Raw genomic sequence first — 22,753 nt, forward strand, 5'->3', positions numbered from 1 at the left:
GTGAATAATTTTAAATCAAATATTTAACATTTATTATAAATAATTATACTTACTTAATTGTAATCACCACAGTTTAAAAATGATAAGATTATTTGAAATAATAATAAAGCATGAGCCAACTTGTCATGGATTTGTTTACTAACGGAAGGTTATACGGTTTGCATATAATCAATTAATTTTCAGTAGCAATCACTTACCTTTCATTTTAATTTCATTTAATGATTAATTCTGAGAGATTTTAAGAATGCCTACTGATAATGGGTGAGCTCATTTACTTATCTACTTTCAAGTCAAAGTATGAAGTTTTTTCTCTAAGAATTCTCAAAATATTTTTATATTGAACCTTCGATTTTAGAAAACCAGGAAGACGTCGAAAACCGAATTATGAAATTTAAAAGTTTAGAAGCTAAGAAAAAAGCCTTGGAAGTTAAGCTAAATGAAAGGTGCTATGAATTAAAAAAATTATGTATAGCTGAAGCTGAACTTACTGGCATTATTCCTTTTGAAATTCCCCTGGATCCAGATGAAAGCCCTCCTAAAATTAGGAGAAGGGTTGGAACAATGTTTCCATTTACTGATGATACTATAAACCAATTGAAGCTTGGAGAGGTAAGTGTGTGTTTTGTTGAAACTGAAAATAGTTTGTCATTTTTTTGGATATACAAACAAAATTACTCTTTATACTAACATATTCGGCTTCCTAGTTTCTTTAGATAGTAATATATTTAAGACCTGAAATTTATTCATTTACTTTGAATGTTACTTATTGTTCAGGAGAAAACCCTATTTAAAATATTTGTGAATTCATTTTGGAATAATGCTGCCATCTCCTTTATCTTTTGGTTTATATTGATTAGATCAGATTTGTAAATCTGTTAAGGGCTTGTTTTGGGAGAGTGTTTGGCATTGCTGTCATTATTATTTAATCTCTCAGTTGTTTATATTTCTTCTGAGTATAAATTTATGATAAGAAAAGTTTTAAATTTAATTGTTTCCTATTTATGGCTACATTTTTTTGTAAGGTCTTAGGCTTGCCTTTTTAATAGTAAGAAAATCAGCTAATCATTCTAATCTGAATAATAAGTTAGTTGTAAATCAATGCAAATTTATGCAGTACTAGTGCACAAAAAAAGATTCAATGCTGAAACATTCGAAATGCAACTACTGGTATTATTATTACTGATATAGAGATAAAATTTCCCTAATAGATCCTTTTCAGTAGAGGTCAGGGATGTAAGTTGTAACTTTCTGTATAAGTTCCTGCCGCTGGAGCTTGTTTTGTTCACTTGTACCATTATTCTATTATTTTAGTCATTTTTATCACTTTTAACATTATCATGTATCCTTTGATATATCACTTTATAGCTGCCTTAAATTTATGGAAATCTGTTTGTCTTGATGAAAGATCATTTTTTTCTTTTAGTATTCTAATTTATTGGGTTAGGTTCAGAATTCTGATGCCAATTGAGAAAAAAGTGTTCTAGCTTTATAAAGATTTGGGTGTAAATTATTATCTTCTTTTTGGAAAATCTTGAAATCCACCATATTTTTAGGATCAATACTTGTATTGTCTGATCGTAGGTTCTCTCTTGGAAGTTATGTACTACCTGAAGATCCTCCGATTAGCTGTTAGCTTTAATTTCTGTTTTGTTTACCCAATGGTCTACTGGTTACTTTATTCTATCTTCTAACTTCCTTGTCTGTCAGCAATATTAGTGTCAATAGTGGTAGCATTTATTGTTTATTTTCTTCGGAAATATTGTAAGGTTAAATTTTTGTTTTTAATTTATTTCACTGAACTGTTTTAGTGCTTTTTATGAAAATTTTGGGGAATGTAGCTATTAGTTTAGTATTGTTTAAGTGCAAAACATTCCAAGACAAGATGTTTAAGAAATCGATGTGCAAGATTGGTTGTCAAAATGCAAAATAAATTCCATTCTATAATTATTAGAGGCAATTACTGAGTTATTACTGTATTGTCTCATTTTAATTTCTTTCGGTGTTACATTGTTAACCATTTTATCACAGGAACTGTGCTGTGTTAAATTACTTGAATTCAAAGTTATATTGCTTGGAAAAAAAAAATTGAACTTTATTAAGGAACAAATCCGTTGAAAATTCAATTAGAATGCCAAATAAAGCTGTCTAAATTGAATGCATATTATATAAAATACTTTAAAGATAAACTGAAGGATATACAATACAGATTTAAGTGTGCTTATGCATTTTTGCCTACTCAGATTTAACGTATATAGTCATATTAGACTTAAGTAAGTTTTTATGGAATGTAATCTGAAGTAAATGATGACCGCCTGTACTCGTGTAAGTCAAAGCTAATTGAAAATACCTTTTAATTTAGTTTTGTCTGATGATATGTAGATGAACTGTCCGAGTCTTACTGTTATGATCTCTGTAAATTCATTAGCTATCTATTTAATTATTTTTATTAGTGTTATTTTTACAAATTTCGGTTTTAGGTTTCAACTCTTCCTGTTAATTTGTTGGGAAAAAGTCCAAAAAGGAAGAATGCGAGCCCTTGGAAGTCAAGTTCTGATCCTCTTCATTCTGACCAAGTTGCGTCCTGTAGCCCTACCAGGCTGTCCACTTGGCCCCAGAAGAGGTCAAGCCCGACAAAACAACCTTCTCAGAGAACTCACCCTTATAAAGCCAAGTTAAACTTGTTAAAAAAGTGGTGAACATTTTCCCATTTAAATTATATTTATCAATTATTATTACATGCATATATTATACCACTTGCACGTTTATGTTGAGTGCACTTAATGACTAGTCTCACACCAAAGTATTTTTTTGTATTAAGGTTTATTATATATCATTTAAATACACATTCCAATGTGTACTATGGATAAGATATTTGAGAGTACTTAATTAAATGATCAAAGTATTTTAAAAATGATTTATTGTTTTATAATATTTATGGTTAAACATAATATTTATGTTTAATACTCAAATTGATACTTATTTTATATCTAAGCTTTGAGTTGAAGCCTACTCATAATATTTGCCTGAATATTGATTATTACCTGTATTAGAATTACTTTTGTTATAAGGAATCAGTTCTAATATTTCAGTTCCAAGTTTTGCAGATAAATTTGTATAATTAAACCATTAATAGCTAATTATCATTTATATTTTGATGGGACTGATATGTAATGAACTGATGCCAGCTTGGCTCTTTTATTTAATAATATAAATCAATTTTAAATCTTTATAAAATATGAATTTCTTAAAATTATCTCTATGGTTAAATAAACATTATATTATTTATGGGTTGTATCATTTATTAAAATTTCTTTGCCTTATTATTTGCCAATGTAAAGCTAGATTTGTTGGAAGAAGTTTTTATGTTTACTTAACTTAATTGTTTATTTAAATATGTGGAGTGATCTCTTTTGAATTTATAAGTGATCTCTATGAGTATATTTAAATAATTTTTTTTAAAATAGCATTGTACTTAAATTTTTGCTCAATTAGTATGCTAGTTTACTTTAATATGGCACTAATCAGACCTTATGGTATTATCCACCAGTAAATATCTCATGAGCACAAAGCTTATTTTTTCTTAATGATATATATTTTTGTACTTGATTTAATTGCATATAATGTGCTAGAAATTATTTAGAAGACAAAATTTTATGCTAAACTGAAAAGCTCAATAGTATTTATTGAAATAACTAAGATATATCTTGAAAATTGTTCATTGTTGACAATCTTGTTATTTGCATTTAATTTCTTGTGTTATGTATTATTATTTTTTGATTTGATCAGTTGTTATTTGCATGTATAAATGTAGAAATATGGGACAGTGAATTATTTATTCTTATATGTCTTAATATTAAAAAATATGTCAATTTTTGAAAGGATTTAGAAGTTTTTGCTATTTAATAGTAGAGTACTATAATTTGATTATATTTAATTGTAATTATCTGTCACCAAGCTATTTAGCATATTGTATTCTTAGAGTAATTATGAAATATACAAACTTATATTCATCAAAAATTTGTACATATGAAGTTATGCTATGTTTACTTTTTGAAAGAAATGGGTAAGTGGAATATCAAATTTGTATTACAAATTTTGGGTCAGATAAATGTATTATTACTATTATTATGGTTGTTATGCAACAACTCCTAGATCTTACGAGTTTTTGTAAATAAATGCTTTGTTTAATTATTACTTTTTTTTTTTTGTATTTCTCTCAAGATTTGGTTTCCGGGGAATTTGAGGGTTTTTTCTTTTGAGGTAACTCTGAAATATGTCCACTCAGATTAGAGGGAATAAATGAGTTACTAATTAATTACAAAATTAGCAGCCTTATTCAAAGAATTGTAAGGAATTTCAATTGGGTGAAAATCAATCAGCTGTTGTAACCAACTATCTACTTATACCAACTGGTTTCATAAGCCTTTACTATTATTGTGCCACTAATTTATTTAAGTTTTTATTATATCCTAATGTACTAGGGTTCGACTTTTTATCATGAAGAAAACTACAAAACACAATATTCATTTATTTATTCCACTTTGTCTCAACAAAAAACATTGGGGACAGATTAACAAACAATAGCTCCACTTAGTAAATATTTAATTACAATTATAAAAATGCTTGATTGACAAGGAGTTACAATACTTTTACAATATCAAAGTTTCTTTACTAAATTGCACTTTTTAACTTTCCCAAATTTCATTTATTACAGGAATAATGTATTAACTAGAAACAATAATGGTCCAAAAATCCATTTCAAATTATATAATTTTGTTAATTTTTGACTTATTTTTTTTTTTGTTTCTATCAAAGTAATTACAAATTTCCTGGCATGTTTTATAGGTTTATATGGTTTGCTCATTTGTATTTTTTTAATAATATTTTTATTAGGTTTTTATAGCTGATTACTAATATAACAGTTATTTTTCTTGATTATGAGAATGAAATAAATGCATTTGAAGTATAGCATTTTTTTTTAATTGTGTCCAGCCCATGGTTTTTCTGCAGTTTACCAACTAGAATCAATTTTATCTTTTTGAAAACCACATTCATTGTCCGTGCCTTATGCCATGGAAAATCAGCTGCTCAAACTCAAGACTATCCTTTATAATTTCATGCCACACTGCATTAGATGGTATGCATATTCTTAAACATATATTTAATTTTTTTTAGCTAAATAAAAATCAATTTTGAATGTTAATTTATTCTTTAATGCTGTTACCTAGCTAAAATTTATTATTAATACTGTAATGAAGTGTGCAGCCTTTTGCCTTACACATTATATATTACTTCTTATTCCCTTTTCCATACCATTTAAAACTAGCCTTGGTTTCACAAATATCTCGCCAAAATCACTGGTGGATATGTGTTAAATTATACATATTGTGACCATATTTTTAATATTAAAAACAAAGCTCATTAGATCCAGAAAGTAGAAGTATTTCTAAAAATAATTACAAGAATAAAAATAAATTTTAATTTAATATATTTATTTTAGCCTAAGTCAATATAGATTCCTCACCATTTCTATATTCTATTTTGGTTTTCACCCTATGTTTTTTTCCTGAAAGTTATTCTTTTTGTGTAATTTTCCTTTGTGTAGCTTTCCTTGAGTTGATTCTAATTAACTTTATTACAAAGTTTATGATTTATGGATTGAGAGTTAATCCATAAATCATTTGGCCTGTTCCATGGAACATGCCATTTTTGAAACAAACTGGAAATCGCTTGTTCTATGACTGTCCAGAATTTGGATGGAATTCAACAAAACAGATACTAGACCTTCTTAAAATTAAATCATGTCTTTAAGGTAAATGGAACCAGCCATTTTTGAAATACAGATGTGACAAGGAAAATATGTTTGCCCATGCCTTCCCAAAAGTAGTGGATGGAAGTATGTAAAAGTTACACAAGACTATAGAAAAATAGGTGAATATAGGAAAATACATTTGTCCATGCATTAGCAAAATTAGTGGGCAGTATTTGATTAATTTTATACTAGGTAATTTTACAATTAATTTGAGCGAAATTGAAAGAGGCATTATTGATATATTGGTGTACCAAGAAAAATACGTTTAGGCATGCGCAAGAGAAAGTTGTTAACAGAATCTGTAAAAATTAATACTGAACCAATTAAACTCCAATCCAAAAAATCCCTGAAAATATAGGAAGAAATCGTTAGTACCGGAACATAGACTTGACTCGAGAGACACATAACCAAAATCATTCCTTAGCTCGACTGTTTTGGGCATCTCTACCATCAAATATACATAACAAAAATCAAAAAAGTTATTTCATTTTAATTATGATATTTTTGAGCCATGGGATTTCTTGAAGCCAATTTTTAAGAGTTTGGAAGCTTAGCTCATTGAATTGTAAACAATCTTGCTCATGTCATAGGGTGTATCCTATATTTTACATTTGATACCAACCTCGCTTGCATGGGCCTACCCAGCGGAGGTAACAGGGGGCGGTTGCCCCTCCTAGAAGTTAAAACTTATCAATTTATTAAAAAAAAATTTTTTTCATGCAAATACTAATTATAATAACTAATAAAGCACTGTGGCAATTGAATCTAATTTTCTTAAAATTTTGGTTTCATTCGCCTTTTTCGTTCTGAAAAGTTACCTGATTGACTATGGTTTGCCCAACCTAGTTTTGATCCTGGGTACGCCCTTGCTCGCTTGGTATATTATACACTTTTTTTGTTTGCATTATATTACAAGAAAAATTAAAGAAAGCTTTTATGGAAATGTATTTAGTGTTGGATAATTTATTTGCGGATCTGTGGCAACACTGTCTCGACCACATTTCATGTATAACCTCACACAATGTATATACGAGTTAGTGTTTCTTGTATTGTTACGTTCCGTGTTGTAACTGTGTTCAATAAATATTGTCATAACTCCATGACCTGTGTTATCTTTTGCCCTAAACTATAGAATCTTAGATTCAACAGGTTATGGACCCAGTGACCGTAAATTCATGAGCTTCGTACTAATCGTTATTTTTTGTTTCTCGAATCCGCCAAGTCTCAGCACTATCGCAGCCGGTTGAACGTCTAAAGAGACGAGAAAATTTCGACACGTGGAAATTCGCAGTGCAGGCCTATCTAGAAGATTTGGAGCTGTGGGAATGTATAACAACAAAAACGGATCCCGACAAGAAGAAAGACACGAAATGTCATTCCAAGTTAATCTTATTGGTTGAACCGGTGAATTATGTTCAAATTCAAAATACGACTACCGCTAAACAAGCTTGGGAAAACTTATCGAAAGCAACATTTAGAAGTACCCTATCAAAACAATAGCACTCTTAGTGTTCCTTTCAAAGTTTCTTAAGTACTGTAGTACAAAGAGTTAAAAATCTGACAACTTTCACTTACTATAAAAATTCGTTATTTAGGGTTCATTAAGGGGGTATTAATGATATCAGCTTCGTTCTTCCATGATTACAACAGTTTAACCAAAGACAACAAACCCGTGTTTACATCAATATCAATGGAAGAGATCGGGAGGTCTCGGCCTTTTCCAATTCGAACTTCTGTCTTTATTTTTCCTTTAATTATTTTTCAAATTCTTTACTATTTTAAATTTACCCATTGTTTATTATTGTCAACAATTGGAACTGGATATTTATTTCAATTAATCAAAATTAAATGTACTTTAGAAGGCGATTTTTTTTTAAATTCTACGTTTAAGCCCTGGTTAGATTAGTTTAATAAGAGCAAGACTTATTTGATATTACATTTAATCGTTCAATAATTTACCGATCAAATCAAAATCATTAAAGTCGTTTCGGAGGAAAGCCTAAAGTGTAAAATCGATTCTATAAAGTGTATAATTTTTAACGAAAAAGTTGCTGTAACATCCCAGGTTGTACATGTACAGGCCCTAGGTATAAAATTTCAGTTTCGTACTCAGACTTGATTATTTGGAGTCAGAGCACATAGCTTGACCTCAATACTTCCCCTTAATATATATTCTGTGTATCTATAAGTGGTAGTAAATACAATACTTCTCCCCCCCCCCAAACGTCATGACTTCTGGTCATTATAGTTTATAATCCACAACAATAGTTCATTGCTTACATTGTGCACGCCTGCCAATATAGTTATTTTTGATTCCTTTACATAATACCAAAACAATGAAGCTATTATATTTATAATTGTATTTTAATTTAAAATTTTATATTAGAGGTCTTGCACTGATGTTTATCCAGTGCCATTAAAAATATATAATTTTTCTATGCATATATATATATATATATATATATATATACAGACTTCCACTGTGCTACTGAAAAGAAAAATAAACTTCCTGCCTTTTGGAATGCCGTCTATTCGATTACGTGGCTGGAAAGTTGGTTCTCCTTTCTCCTTCATCAAACCCTTCATGCCTTACATTCGTCCATGAAATATTTATTTTTACTTTACCATTGTTCAAGTACGTATATTGTTATGGTAGTTGAAAGAGTTATTTTTTCCTTCAGTTCAAAAACTTCAATAAACTTAGTAATCGGAACAGTACCATTTTTTATTGTTATTGCACTATGTGCCAAAAATAAATTTGGTACATTGTCGTAGTAGTAGAGTTTTTCTCCACTAAAATGTCTATATGTCTGAAAATACATTTTTCGATTACCGGAGTGAAATTTTCCCCTTCATTGGTCACAGACGAACCTTCACTAATAATGCTTCGTTTAAGACAAATCGATACTGTTTGGCAATGCTCTGGTTTTGATTTTATTTTTTTAATCGCTTCTTGAGTCGTTGGTCTTGGTGGAACTGATTTAGAATTTGTCCCCAGATCGATTAAACATTATCATTTTAAGTTAATTATTTTTCTTTACATAAAGCTAGTTATGAATTGTTATTTTTTTGTTATGCTTTGGATGACAGTAATACCATAAAAAACTTACTATTAATTTTTGGCTTGAGAAGTCAGTGTAATTGTTTTTGAAAATAATATCCTATTTTGTCAATTATATATAAACACATGCAAGTTCAAAACCCTAACCTCAAATAATTTTTGAGTGTATGTATAATAATGGTAAGTATTTTATCTCTTGAGAGCATGGTTGATTTTCTTACTATTTCCAGCGTACCAAACTATGAAATTCCTAATGGAATAAGGTATTTTTATTAATGGAAAAATTAGGTTTAATCGCCAAAAACTGTTTACAATATTTTTCTGTTTTTGATAATTTGCGTGCGAATGGTACTGAAAATAAAAACAAAAAATATAAAGAACGAAACTGTTTCATAATTCAATTTAACTTAAAAACCTTCATCACAGTCGAGGATTCGTTGTCATGGCAGTCACTTTAGTCTTCTCGGCTGGTCGAATAACTAAATTATGATGACGGATTCTAAACTGATTTTGTTCAATAGTTTTTATTTTTCAATTTCAACATTCAAAGAAATGTTGAAGTCGGTGCTTTGCCAATTTCTTGTCTGTGGAGATTGATCATATCAAGTTCATCAACATAAAGTTAACGGTTATTCTGCTTGAATACATTAAAGTTTATTTCCTGGTCCAGTGTAATAGACAGATATGTCTAATTAAAACAGTGTTTATTTTAATATTTATTAAAAATCCCAATGAATTCTAAAAATGTGTGCCTCTTCCTGTGCCAACACTACTTTCAATTTCAATATAATGCACAGAAAACGTGAAGTATTTTCTCTGTTGAATATTTATAGTTAAAAGGAAAAGGTTGTTTAACAAAGAACATATAACAAATATAGAACAAAGGACAGAAGAGGGAAAATAAAATACACCCGTGGATAAAGAATGAGAGGGGGAATTAATAAAAGCATCTCTTTGTCAAAGAAAGATAAGATAAACACGGAATTAGGAAGAGGAATCGAAAAATTATCACAAATGATTTCAAGCTGTTAAAAGTTTGTTGCGGGTTTTTAATGAGGAGATGCATAAGATGTACGCAAAACCTGATTTGGTGTCAGTTGTGAGAATTAGTCAAATCAGATGGCTGGGCCATGTAGCTTGTACGCTAAGAGAATCAGTGCTCAATCATACTCAAAGACCGATCTGGTGGGAAAAAAAACGACGCTTCAGGTAGCTGGACGAAGTGGAGATTTTGAAAAATATGGGCATTAGAAGATGGCGGATGCTTGCGAGGGATAGGGGAGAGTGGGAGAGAATTATAAGAAAGGTGTAGGTCTGTAGCCCCAATTAATAAGATTAACAGAAAATATGTTTAACTAACTTATAACTACATTATATTTGTTTACAGTCCATTGGTTTGTTCGGTTAGGTAGTTGACCGTTGATGTTATCGATTTTTTTACCTCTTCTATGGAACTATATTACAAAAAAAAAATTCAATTGTTATCAATACAGTAATTTTTGTTTTTCGAATTCCATTACTTTCTTAACCTCTCTCTTCTTCTATTATATCGCATTCAACACATAAAGTTACGCTGAAACAGAACTTTCATTAGCTAAGATGTTTCTTGAATGCATAAAATTAAGATAGGTTTCGTTTCGAAATCCTACCCTAAAACGTTTCGGAAGTCTATTTTAACCATGAAATGATTCTGTCTTTTTTTTTTGTAAATGCGATGCTGATATATCCTTGTTGATACATGTTGAGATGCTCCTGCAATTTTTTTATCTTGTTTTAATACCTTGTCTGGGCCAATAATTTTACTGTAAACAACAAAGACTTCAGCATAGGCTATGACGGTAGTAAAAAAAAAAAGTTAAATGAAAAAAAAGAAAAGAAATTGTAGTTTGCTAATAGTTTCACTTGGGTAAAGATTTTCTTCAGGGGTTTCCTTTTTGCTCAGAGTTAATGGCCGTGGCGGACCGACAAGTGAAAATTCAATACTCGGGTCTTGCTGAAATCAGTTTTTATTTTCAATCGAAGGAACTGGATGATCATTCTTCATCAACCGAAAAATTGCTATAGCTATCAATCGTTTCTCTAACAATTGTATTATCCATTATTCATTTCACAAACATCACCGGGCAATAACTTGACCGAATAAACTATGTAGCTGTAAAAATATATAGTCTGTAATAAATTTGACAGTTAAGCAAACATTATTTAAGTTCAGTACCATAACGATATTCTTTGTCTAATATTTTGTACCAATTTTCAAGATTGCATAAGGTCCTTTTTCATCGCACAATAGGCTTCATATTATGTCTGTCATATTAAATTTTCTAAAAGCCGAAATTAAAAATAACTCAACTTTTGATGCCAGTCCGCTAGTGTTCTTCAAGGTAGTAATAAATAAAAAAGTTACTATGTAAGACCTGAAACATACATGTATTTTGACCTAATTTTGGATATATCACTCATAAATATATCATTCGACTAAATTTGGATAAATGACCATTATGAAGCATTATTATTATTTTTTTGTGCTAGAATATGTTTTTCAGATACAAAATTAAGAGCAAATGCATACTTGAACTTCCTCCATACAGATTTAGGATGTGTCTGCCTTCTAAGGTGAAACAAAGGAATAGATTTTCTGGAAGGGTGCAGATACTGCTAATCTACAGACTTACAGATCCTTTTATCTTGGTTTGCATAACAGGATCGGCGGAGATACTGAGGCCTGTTATAAAATGTACAGGTTCTTATTCATCTGTCTCTCTCGACCCCAGTCCCTCTTGTTCTAAGTATTATATAATTCCGGATGTGAGGAAGAACTTTCTCCGATGAAGTAATCAGCTAGGAGAGGATCAGACTTGATGTAAACACACACTCCTGACACCGAGAAACATTGCGGTACCGATATCTCATCTTTGGATATTTAGTGAAAATTTTTGAAAAAACACCGTAAATCTTGGTAATGTGCGTACACACCGAAGGACAGGGGAGGGCAGCTCCCCCTTCTTCCATTAGGAGTAAAAATAATCATTAATTTTAAAGAAAATCATTTTAATAACTAATAAATGTAAAATATTTTTAGAAAATTTTCTCAGTTTTGGATTCATAGAATATTAAATGAAATATTGACCTATTTTTTAGATTATTTAAAAGTAATTTATTCAGTATCTTTGTGCTTTTTCAAGAACACGAGTTTACGCATGGTTAACAATTAACATTTAGCAGTAATTAAAACTTTTTGTTTTGAAAATTCAATTTATTAACCACTGTTTCTTTTTCCAAATGTTTTCCTTTCAATAAAATTAGAGTAAATTAATAAAAATTACTTTTCATTCGATTTAAATATGTTTCTTGATTGTATTGAAAATTAAACAGAAAAAAAAAAATCGGTAAACTTAGCACCACAAATGCGAACCGGTTTGTTGGCGCAAAGCATCTCCAATTTATTGTGCAAATTTATAACAGTCACAATTTCATAAATGACTAGGAAAGAGATTAAAATTAAATCGGGTGTTTTCTCCTCAATTATAGTCAGCATTTGAGAAACATTAAGATTGAACTTACCTTTTTACTTCAAATCAAAAAGAAATTTAGTGAAAAAGATTGAGCCATGTTTTGGCTCAAACAAAAAAAACAAAAAAAAAAACATTTTTTTCCGATCCCTCTAAAACAGAAAATAGATATGAATTTTTAAATGCATTGTATGAAGGAGAACACAATTCAAAATGTGTACTAATATTTTCTACCGTGAGTACTTGAAGATCTTAGAGATATACTTATCAATATACTGAGATGCTCGTACTACCTAGAGGTGAAGGGCTTACGCAAGATAAAAGGGAAACCTGCATCGGTCGCATGTGAGTTTTTCTCTCAAATGTCTATTTTATCCTTTTCTACTGCTTACAATTGATGGTTATATGATCCAATAGGTGCTTGCAAAATAGTCAACTATGCACCCTACAAGTATTGAAGTAAGTTCCCGCAGTCATGAATGAATTCTTAAAAATTTTATTACCATAAATAGCTGAACCGAAGGGTAAAAGTTAAAGCGTAGGTGGGAAGGTTGTGTTAAGGATTATCTTGTAGAACAGGGTTTGGAGGAGAATCGGTTGATATGAGTATTCAGTCCGCGATAGTTTTTTTTGCGTTCGCATTGCAAGGATTATCAAAATTAAAACTAGTTGGAAACCACCACTTCAACCGATGTAACCGATCTGTGCAATGAATAGAAAAGAATTCCATCGGCATTCCAATGTGAGCTCACATGGGATGAACGTTGTATCACCGATTATAATGAAATTTGTTTTGTGATATTTGACTCAAAAATATATTAAGTGTCTGATGGTTTTGCTCATACGAAGTAAGAACCGGAAAATTTTTTTTTTGTTATTTTTGCATTTTAAAGAGCACTAAAAACGAAATCATAAAGATCCTCGAACACGTGTTTAATATTTTTCCACCTTTATTACCAAAAAAACGTTTTATTGAGGTCAGTGATCCCACTTCTGTAACCTGAGGAGGCTATTTATTTTCCGACTAACAAGAGGTTGGTAGATGAAAAATTATTAACAACTTCAAATTAATGTAAGGTGATTTTTTCTAAATGGATCTCACTTAATTATTGTATGGCTTTCCTGAAAAATGTATGATCGGATGAAACTGTTTCTGTAAGTATTTTGGTGTATGAAGCAATATCTCTTACCTCAATTATGATATTGTAAATTTTCATTGAAGTGTCGAAAACTTTATTTCTAATAGTTGGGGTAATAGCCGGAATCGAAATCATCCATGGTTTTTTTCTTTTGGCAGCCTTCATTCCGTTAGAGAGCGACATACGGAACCACATGCCATTCCGTTGGAGAGCTCATTCGTCTTCAACAATGGACCCTGAGCGCCAAGGAACCTTGACCATGGTTAGTGTCATGTCATCTTCCAGCCTCTTTTTTCTGTCCTTCACGGCCCAGTTTCCAGCGGAAAAAATCGATTATCGAGCCATACAAGATTGACAAAGAGGTGAACGAACCGTCGGTGATGGTTCACATCCGTCATTTGTTAAAAGGAAAAGATAAATGAATCATTTTCGTAACTTGAGCTGGACTATCATTTGAATCGTAGATCCGCCATGACCGATTGTAATGATCGACAACATGTTTACATAACTAAAGAAGGATCCTTTAATTATTTCGATGTTTTGTTGTAGACACTATATTACAAGAGCTTTGTAAAAAAAACTTCTATCCATTTTATAAATAGGCACAATAATATATGTTTTTTAAATTTCTGAGTTTGTTGTTCCTTTAAATTTTTAAACAGCATGGATTAGTTAAATCTTCAGTTCTGAATATCATATCTGGTTCACAGGAGAAAATTGTCTTGTATAGTATTTTAGTACTCAAGGTTAATGTGACATCGAAATTGTTTGCTGTTTGAATTTTTAAAACCTGATGAAACGATATTCGGGAGAGTTTACTACCGATCATTGAATAGACATTTTATAGATTTTACAGAGAGAAGAATTTTAAGGAAAGAAAAAAAAATCATTTATTACATTTGGAAAAAGATGGACGATGTCCTATCGAAGCACTGCAAAGTTGGGCGAAGCGTTGGTTAACATGAAATAGTTTTTTTTTACTGTTTTGTACCTTTGTTCTCCGCCATCTGGACTATCTTCCTACAATTTTTTTTTTTATATGAATGTATGTTGAGTATTTTTAAAAATTTTAATAGAATATAATTGTGGATTTTTATGTATATGTATTTTTTCTATATTCAAAATTTTTAATATTTATTATACTGAGAGAGAACCAAACGTAGATATATAGGTAAATAATAGAAGAAAATAAAAATGAACTATATTATAAAAAATGAAAATAAGGACTAGAGAAACGAGAGACGAGAAACTAAAACAATGAGGACAAAAAAAAATTATTTACTACTATTATATATTTTAATATTTGCTAACTATGCTTATGTAATACAAGAATTATACGAAATCATCCAACTAGTCTTAGTGTACTGTATGTAGTAACCCAATGCAGCTGAGTGGTACTGCGTATTGAGTAAAGGGTTTTTCTCTAACCTACCTGTATATGGAATATGTTGTAAGGGGAAGTAGTGGGATCGTAAAAAAAATCAAATTTGAGTTTTAAACAGAAATCTATTTCCAATCCTCCAGCGAGGAAAATGACCGCTTTAGAAAAAAATTACGTTGTTGGTCCATTCCTTGATTTTTTGGTTATTCAAATATAATTTTTGAAAATTTAATTGTAATATAATTATATCCGGTTTGAAAATAGTAATCTATTTTAATTCAACTTACATTTATGCATATTGAATATATTATGAGGAAAAGTATTGGGATTGTGAAAAATTTCGAATTTGAGTTTTCGACGGAAATACGCGTTTTGAGCTCCCCTTTTTAGAAAGACGAGTATCGCAAAATGTCGCAAAGCGTATGTTAGTCTATCTCTAAAATTTAAACTAAAACTATATATTTTAGGCTGGTATGTATTCATGAAGTTACAGTTTTTTAGTAAAATTGAACTTTAATTTTATTTTAAAAATCGTGATTTTATTGGATCAATTTTACACAATTTTTTTTTAGATGTTCCCCAATGGTTTTGATTAAACTCGGCGAATCAATTGACATTTAAACAGTTTTAGTATCAGCGCGGTCTTATCCACATGGAAATAGTTTGACAGGGCTTAAATGCAGAATTTCCAAATTGGCTTCCTTCTACAATACCTTCCATTTTTTAATAAATAATTAACCATCTTTCATTTTTGCCAGTTGGGAATAATAGATAAGATTAATTACGATAAGATTTAATAATAAATTTAAGGAGATTAGAGGAAATTATTTTTTCCTGGTTGTAAATACATTACCAGGAATAAGAGTAGTGATATAGACTTACTATATACCGTTGGAAAATCAAACATTTTGGAAAAAATAGTATGTAACTTATTTCCAAATTCGCAAAGGATAGACTTCTAATTGTAAACTTTTAGGCGGTACCCTCGACCACACACATGGGTCCAGATTCATAGACACTATTAAAATGAAATGTATAACTATTACGAATGGAAATCTGTGGTCAAATTTTATTAAGTTTTATGGTAAAGTTTGGAGTGATTGAGAAACTCAAACAGTTTATTTACAGTTTGTTAGTTATCCTGCAAAATGGAATGGAGGTATGCTGGTGAATCATATACAGATTTGAGGGAGTCGTTTGCTCGGCTTTAAATTAAACTGTGTTTAAAGTTAAAAGTCGCGTTCCGCAAGTCGATTTTTTTTTTCATAGCCCCTAAAAAAATATTATTAATGATAATAGATAAATATATACATTATTGTTATATCTTCTTTTTCTGTAAAGGGTCTACATTTTAAGGATTGTTTCAAAGGAAGTGTATCAATTTTTGTGATGCGTTTTCGTATAAGTATATAATGTGCCGAGGCACACATTAAATTAAAAACTAAATCTAATAACTACGTGACCTTATGAAGTGTGTTGGGAACACACCGTAGGAGGCCCTGGTGCTAATGTATTAAAGAGTGATTTTGTAGTAAGTCAATAAATTTGATGTAACGGCGTTCGATAAAATCCGAAACTGTGGGTAGGTCGAATAGTAGAAGCAGTTCCGGAGGATTCTTTATCAGGTGGATTTTTTTTACTATCCCTCTAAAACAGAAAAACAACACATGAATTAATAAATTTTATTACGTGAGAATAACATTAATCAAATTGAATACAACCTTTTTCTACCATTAGTACTTAAAATACTTATCTGAGTTTTGATTGTTCCATTCCATAAGAACTCTACTTAAATCTTTGGAGGTGAGAGGCCTCTGCATAAATTTGGTTTACACATATAGGTGGACTTGACTTTTAGATCTTTTAGTACATCTCACGGAGACACATCAAGTTTTTTGACAGTCACGCTGCTTCTTTTAATCCAATCTTCCGATCAGTCACCCCATCCACCCTCCCTGCAAGGTAGCAGGGCAGGAAGGGCTCGGAAAACCCTATAAACATCGCCCTTTAACTCCATTCTTCTCTTGCACCCCCTCCCTCTTCCCGTTTATTTATTTAATTAATTAATTTAATTAATCGTTTTTCTGTTTTAGAGGGATCGGAAAAAAAAATCTGTTTTTCATGGACTTGAATTTGCCGGGCGCATGCTTAGTGTGTTCTCCAGTTTTGCCACTCAGTTAATGTTTTTTTGACATAATAATTATTAAATAGTTAGTTTATTTATTTCACTTAACCTATATTTGAGCCTTGACTTATATTTGAGTTGACAGTATAACTCCTTCAATAAAATCATTGTAAGTAATTTCAATATTGATTATATAACAATTTAACATTTAATAAACAGCTTAGAGCAGAATTGAATTTTAGTATACTATTATATTTTTATATCTCTCCCATACTTCGACAAAAGAAAATCGTTAAAAATTTCACGTCGCGAAGTATTATTGAAAGTACTTTCCTGAAAAATAGTTATTGGAGTTAGTCAATGCTCATTTGGAAAACAAGTACGGGAAATTATTACAACAGTGTATAACATACGATCATCTGTTATGAAACGAGGATTAATTTAAACTCAAAGTGGGGCAGTAAATGAAAGTTATGTGATGCACTCAGCGCATCAGATTTGCATCTTTGATTGATTAGAAGCTCAAACGTTAGTGTACGTACTAGTATAAGAGCCGGGAAGAAAAGAAGACAATTATCTCACCCCAATTTTTGATTACTTCAATAAAAACTATGTATAATTACAAGTCAAAATGTATTGGTCTCCCAAGTATAGGTAGGGGGATTAAAAAATGGCGGCTGTTTCAAAACCTTGAAAAAAATTGATTTTTCATTCGGAACTCTATATCTGAAAAACTACCAACTAGTGTTGTTGGTAATTTTTTTTTAGTAATTGGTAAAATCTAAGAGAACATTATTGAGAGAAGAGTAAATTTGCTGAAACAGTAACCCTAAAAGAGCTATTTACGTCCAATAGTTCTCGAGATATAGCTTTTTAAGAAGCAAAATTTCGTAAAAATCTACTGAAAGATTAGTAGTGAGTTAATTTATTTTGAGAAATCTCAGGAACTATGTGACGTACTGATGTCTTTTATCACTCAAATTAAAGCTAATTTGATGGGCTATAAAGAAGTTTATGACTTCTGACTTACTATTACCTTTGTAGGAAAAGTAGTTTTCATGATATTTACTAAAATAAATTTGATTTATGAAAAACTTGATTTCAAAAAACATTGGAAGTACTGTTGTCTCCCAGGACTCAAATTAAAGCTAGTTAAATTTACTACAAAATAGTTTATTATGTTTATCTTTGTAGGACTAGTAATTTATACGATATTTGACAAAATAAACTCACAAAATGTTAATTTATAGTTGTTCGTATAAAATATTGGATTTTTGAAAAAAATATATCTCTAGATCCATAAGACGCACATATGTCTGCCAACACTCAGAATAAAGGAAATTTAACTTACTATAAAGTAGTTTATGACACTTATCTTCGTAGGGGTAGTAGTTTTTATGATATTCACATATGAATATAAATTTGGCAAATGAAAATTTGTCCGAAAAACTAAAAATCAATTTATTTTAGCAAATTTCATGTAAACTATTACTTCTACGAAGATAAACATTATAAACTACTTTATAGCCCATTGAACTAGCTTTAATTTTAGTGCTAATAGACATCTGTACGTCAAATGGTTTTTGAGATATAGATTTTTTAAAAAAAATTCACTAACTACTGATCTCTTAGTACGTCCCATGCAACAATTTTATGAAATGTCGAAAACTATTTAACGTAAATAAATCCATTAGGGCTCATATTTTAGAAAATTTACTCTTCTTTAAATGACGTTCTTTTAGGTTTTCTTGTGTTGTTCCTACTTTTTAATTTGTACCTAAATTTTTCAAAATAAATTCACCAACTATCATTTTTATGAAATGTTGCTTTTTAAAAAGCTATATCTCGAAAACTATTTAAAACTAACGTAAATAACTCTATTAGGGCTCATATTTTAGCAAATTTACTCTTCTTTAAATGAGGTTCTCTTAGGTTTTGTTGTGTTGTTCCTACTTTTTAAGATATAAAGCTCCGAATGAAAAATTAGTTTTTTTTTATCGCTTTGGAACAGCCGCTATTTTTTATTCCCCCTACCTATGCTTGGCACTCATCAATTTTGACTATTAATTATACATAGTTTTCATTAAAGTAACCAGAAATTGGGGTGAGATAACTGCCTTTTTTTCTCCTCTTGGGCTCTTGTACTATACACTGTTTGAATACCATAGAGAATACTCTGAGGATTAAATTTTTTTTTCTCTAATGTAAGTAAATATACATTTTACAAAACTTTAGCGAAATTTGGAAAGACGTTTTTTAACAACCGAATATCTACGCCCGAAGGCATCTGCAATGCCTTTTTTTATTCCACTGGGAATATTTTTTACATTTCTAGATAACTGCTCCGGTGATACACCTCTACATTAAAATGGGGGTGAATGAGGCACAATCTAATATTTACTCTTGTCTTCTCGCCTTTTATCTGTTCTCGTTTGAATCAATATACTCCCTCCTAATGGACCTTTCGGTTAATTTTATTTATTGGCAAATATTAACAAAGAAATGATACCCTCACACATATGTCTTGAAATCACAGCATTTTTATTTTTCGACTGAAGAGTGAGGAGGACCAAACAAAAAAATGTTAAAAGAAACTCATAATTGCCAATAAATAAAAAAGAGAAATGACTGATGAAAGTTACAGTAGAATCAGCAAATAGACTGAGGATTAAGTTCGGCAATCTATTGCACGGTATATCTTAAATCTCTAACCCAGATCTAGTGGCTTTGTTGTGTACTTACTTTGTGCTACATTACGTTTCAGGCCATTGATCAATAATCGTCGCATAAACCCGATTTTCGATTAACAATTGTAATATGTTATCAAGGACATCTGAGAAGGGATTTCAGTTTATGAGCAATTCTTGGGAATATAACAAATCACAATTGATTTCGAAAATCATTAAAAATTACTTCATATGATTTGTTTCGGTTTTTCCTGTGCATGGAAAACATTTTCTTTATGTTTCTTTATGTAGAGGATTATAAATATTGCAAAGGATATTTACAAGTAAACCAAGAATTGATAAAAGAAAAAAAGTTAATCATATTTATTTTTGCCTTTATTTAACTACAGTAGAACACTGTTTTTCTGAAATAATACAGCGAGACCATATAAAAACATATAATGGTACATTATTTATATTAATATTGACAAATAAATATAAATATTTTCATACAAATAGAAACGAATATGATTACATATACATGTAAATTAGAATGTATTTAGGATAAACGTTTTTAAATTAATTATATAATAAATGATAGAAATTTTTATTAAATAAAAACATTGGAAGGTTAAACGATTTTAAGGTAGAAAAGAGTTCGAAAATCTTTAGATGTGGAATCGAGTGATAACAGATAAGAAAACATCTAGTTTAAAATACTTTTCTACATTTTTTTTTTTTATTCTGTATCTTCCAAATCTGATTATTGTTTATTTTTCTATACTTTAAATACTGTTAATTAGTTCAAATATTATTAGTTAAAATGAATGAGCCAGTTTTTAGCTCGAATAAAAGACATAAAAGAGATTGGATGAAAATTCCACTCGTCTCAATGTGGTTATAGAAAATGTATCCTCTTTCATGTTAATAAAAAGGGAGGGATATAAAGGGCTTCAGAAGGTATCATCTTTCTTTATTTAGACATTTATTTTTAATTGCGAACGTTAAAATCATTAAAAAAATTAAAGATAGATATTTACTCATCGAAAAAGCTAACAGTAAACGGACTAAAATCCATTCCAGGAGCAAGGAGGTAATAATTTCTCAAATCGATTTTCATATTAGTTAACCCATATTCCACTTTAAGGGTATTACTGAATTTTATTACTTACAGTATCTTGATAGTAATGAAATAACATAATTAAATGAAATACTAAAAGATATCCAAAGAATAAAAACTAAATAAAACTGTTTCAAATCCTTATATTGTAACTTTTTCCACCCGAAATACTTTTAGTATGATACCAAAATATTATTGCTTACAAATACACACTTAACTCATGAGTTGTTATAAATGTCAGATGTTTTCCTACACTACATTAAAATGTACCAATACCAAGATGCTGTGAGCAAATGGTGATGAATAGGTTAGACCGATCATGCTCAATGTTTAAAATAAATAAAGACATCAAATTCACACAGTTTAATAAAAAGATACCAAAAAATTAATAAACAAGAGAACCTGCAACATTTATATGAATTATTTTCTGAAATAACCAGACAGATTTATAATTTGCTTGATAATAATTTTTAAAAATCCCTGACAAAAAGTTATTAAAGACGTTGATTTTTTTTTAATAAAAATTTTCCTCCATCTCTATTTAGAGCTCAAATTTAAAGATCCAAACAACATATATTTCTCAAGTGTCCTTTAAATTTAAAATTACTGGACTGTGTTTTTCTTCAAATATCATTTTACAAAAGTTAGCACAACCAGGACGAGACTTTATTCATTTTTAATTATTCTAAATAATTAGGAAATCAAGTTCTACTCAACTGCTCCAATATCGGGTCTGTAATATGTTCGAATATATTAAAGCCTCAAAGATTGTTTTTTTAACGTAAAGGAGGTAAACGTTGTCAATTGTAAAAATCCTATATTGTTGCAATCTCAATAACTGTGTCTTAAAAAGTGACCATATAGTTTGGTAATTTAAAAAAAGTTAGTTAAATTAGTCCAACTGAGATCTTTCAAATAAATAAAAATTCCAGAATACTTATAGCTTTGTAAATTTAATAATCTACTAGATGGTGATTCCTTTCAATCCCCTAGAAAAAGTTAAATCGATGTGAAGTTTTGTATTTAGAACCCGAGTTTAAAGAACCAAACCAAATATAGCTTTCTAACGATTTTTCCAAAGTATCCTCCAAAATTTTAATCACGTGTTTTCCTTCAATCATTTTACAAGAGCTTGCTCCACCAATAAGAGACATTACATCTTCAACAGAATTTTCTACGATCATTCCTTTTATTAAGAAACATAAATGTTACGCGGAGTCTTTTAGCACTTCCATCGCACCTAGGAAGGAAGCAACAACTTTTTGCAAGATAGCTACTATTTGCTTTCTCCATTAACGGAGAAAGTCTTCTGAAGTCGAAGAACAAACTTTTCTCAGAAACTAATTCTCTCTCTCTGAAATAGAAACCGTATTGTAACTTATTCGTATGATCATCTATTGACTTGGATCTGGGGATTGTGCTTCTGTTCTTAAAAAAAAAAAATGTGAATAGTTTTTAACTGAAACTTCACAATTTCTTTTTCTTTTTTATATAAACTTGTAGCCATAGTTTCTACAGAAAACCACTAGTTTAGTATGTAATAAAAGATAGCTAAAAGTTTAAATATTAATTCGAAACACATATTCTTACAAATCATTGCAATGTGATGCATCTTGAAAATAAAAACATTTGTCTACAAATAGCTATAAATAAGAAACATTTAAATTATTCCTCGGAATCTTGTTATAATATCCCACTACATTGAGAAGTAAAGATGGAAAAACGTGACAGAAGATGTGTATTTTGGTTTACCCCTGTTTGCAATCTGATACGTTTCTTACTAACGGGAGCCCTTCAATGCACGTTTATAGTTATATGAAATAAGTTCTGAGACATTTTTGGAACCATGTAGTTATATAATTTATAATTGTCCAAAATTTAGTCCCTAGAGGGGCATGTAAAGGAGAGAGAATGGTTGTTGCTCACGACCCTATGGTGAT

General features: G+C 30.0%; 1 protein-coding gene across 1 annotated transcript; it reads left to right on the top strand.

The window, feature by feature from the left end:
- On the top strand, window positions 1-4,194 carry LOC106677384 (uncharacterized). The gene is made up of 3 exons (XM_014415278.1): window positions 1-261; window positions 356-609; window positions 2,478-4,194. The coding sequence occupies exons 1-3, from the start codon at window positions 258-260 to the stop codon at window positions 2,694-2,696; spliced, it is 477 nt and encodes a 158-aa protein (XP_014270764.1). The 5' UTR covers window positions 1-257; the 3' UTR covers window positions 2,697-4,194.
- The last annotated feature ends 18,559 nt before the right edge of the window (window positions 4,195-22,753 follow it).

The sequence above is a fragment of the Halyomorpha halys genome, unplaced genomic scaffold (genome assembly GCF_000696795.3).
Source record: "Halyomorpha halys isolate HHAL.00 unplaced genomic scaffold, Hhal_1.1 Scaffold7.1, whole genome shotgun sequence".
In the NCBI taxonomy this organism is placed as follows: domain Eukaryota; kingdom Metazoa; phylum Arthropoda; class Insecta; order Hemiptera; family Pentatomidae; genus Halyomorpha; species Halyomorpha halys.

Coding starts and splice junctions, on each gene's coding strand:
- LOC106677384 (XM_014415278.1), top strand. Junction 610..2,477: donor ACCAATTGAAGCTTGGAGAG/GTAAGTGTGTGT, acceptor TTTCGGTTTTAG/GTTTCAACTCTTCCTGTTAA.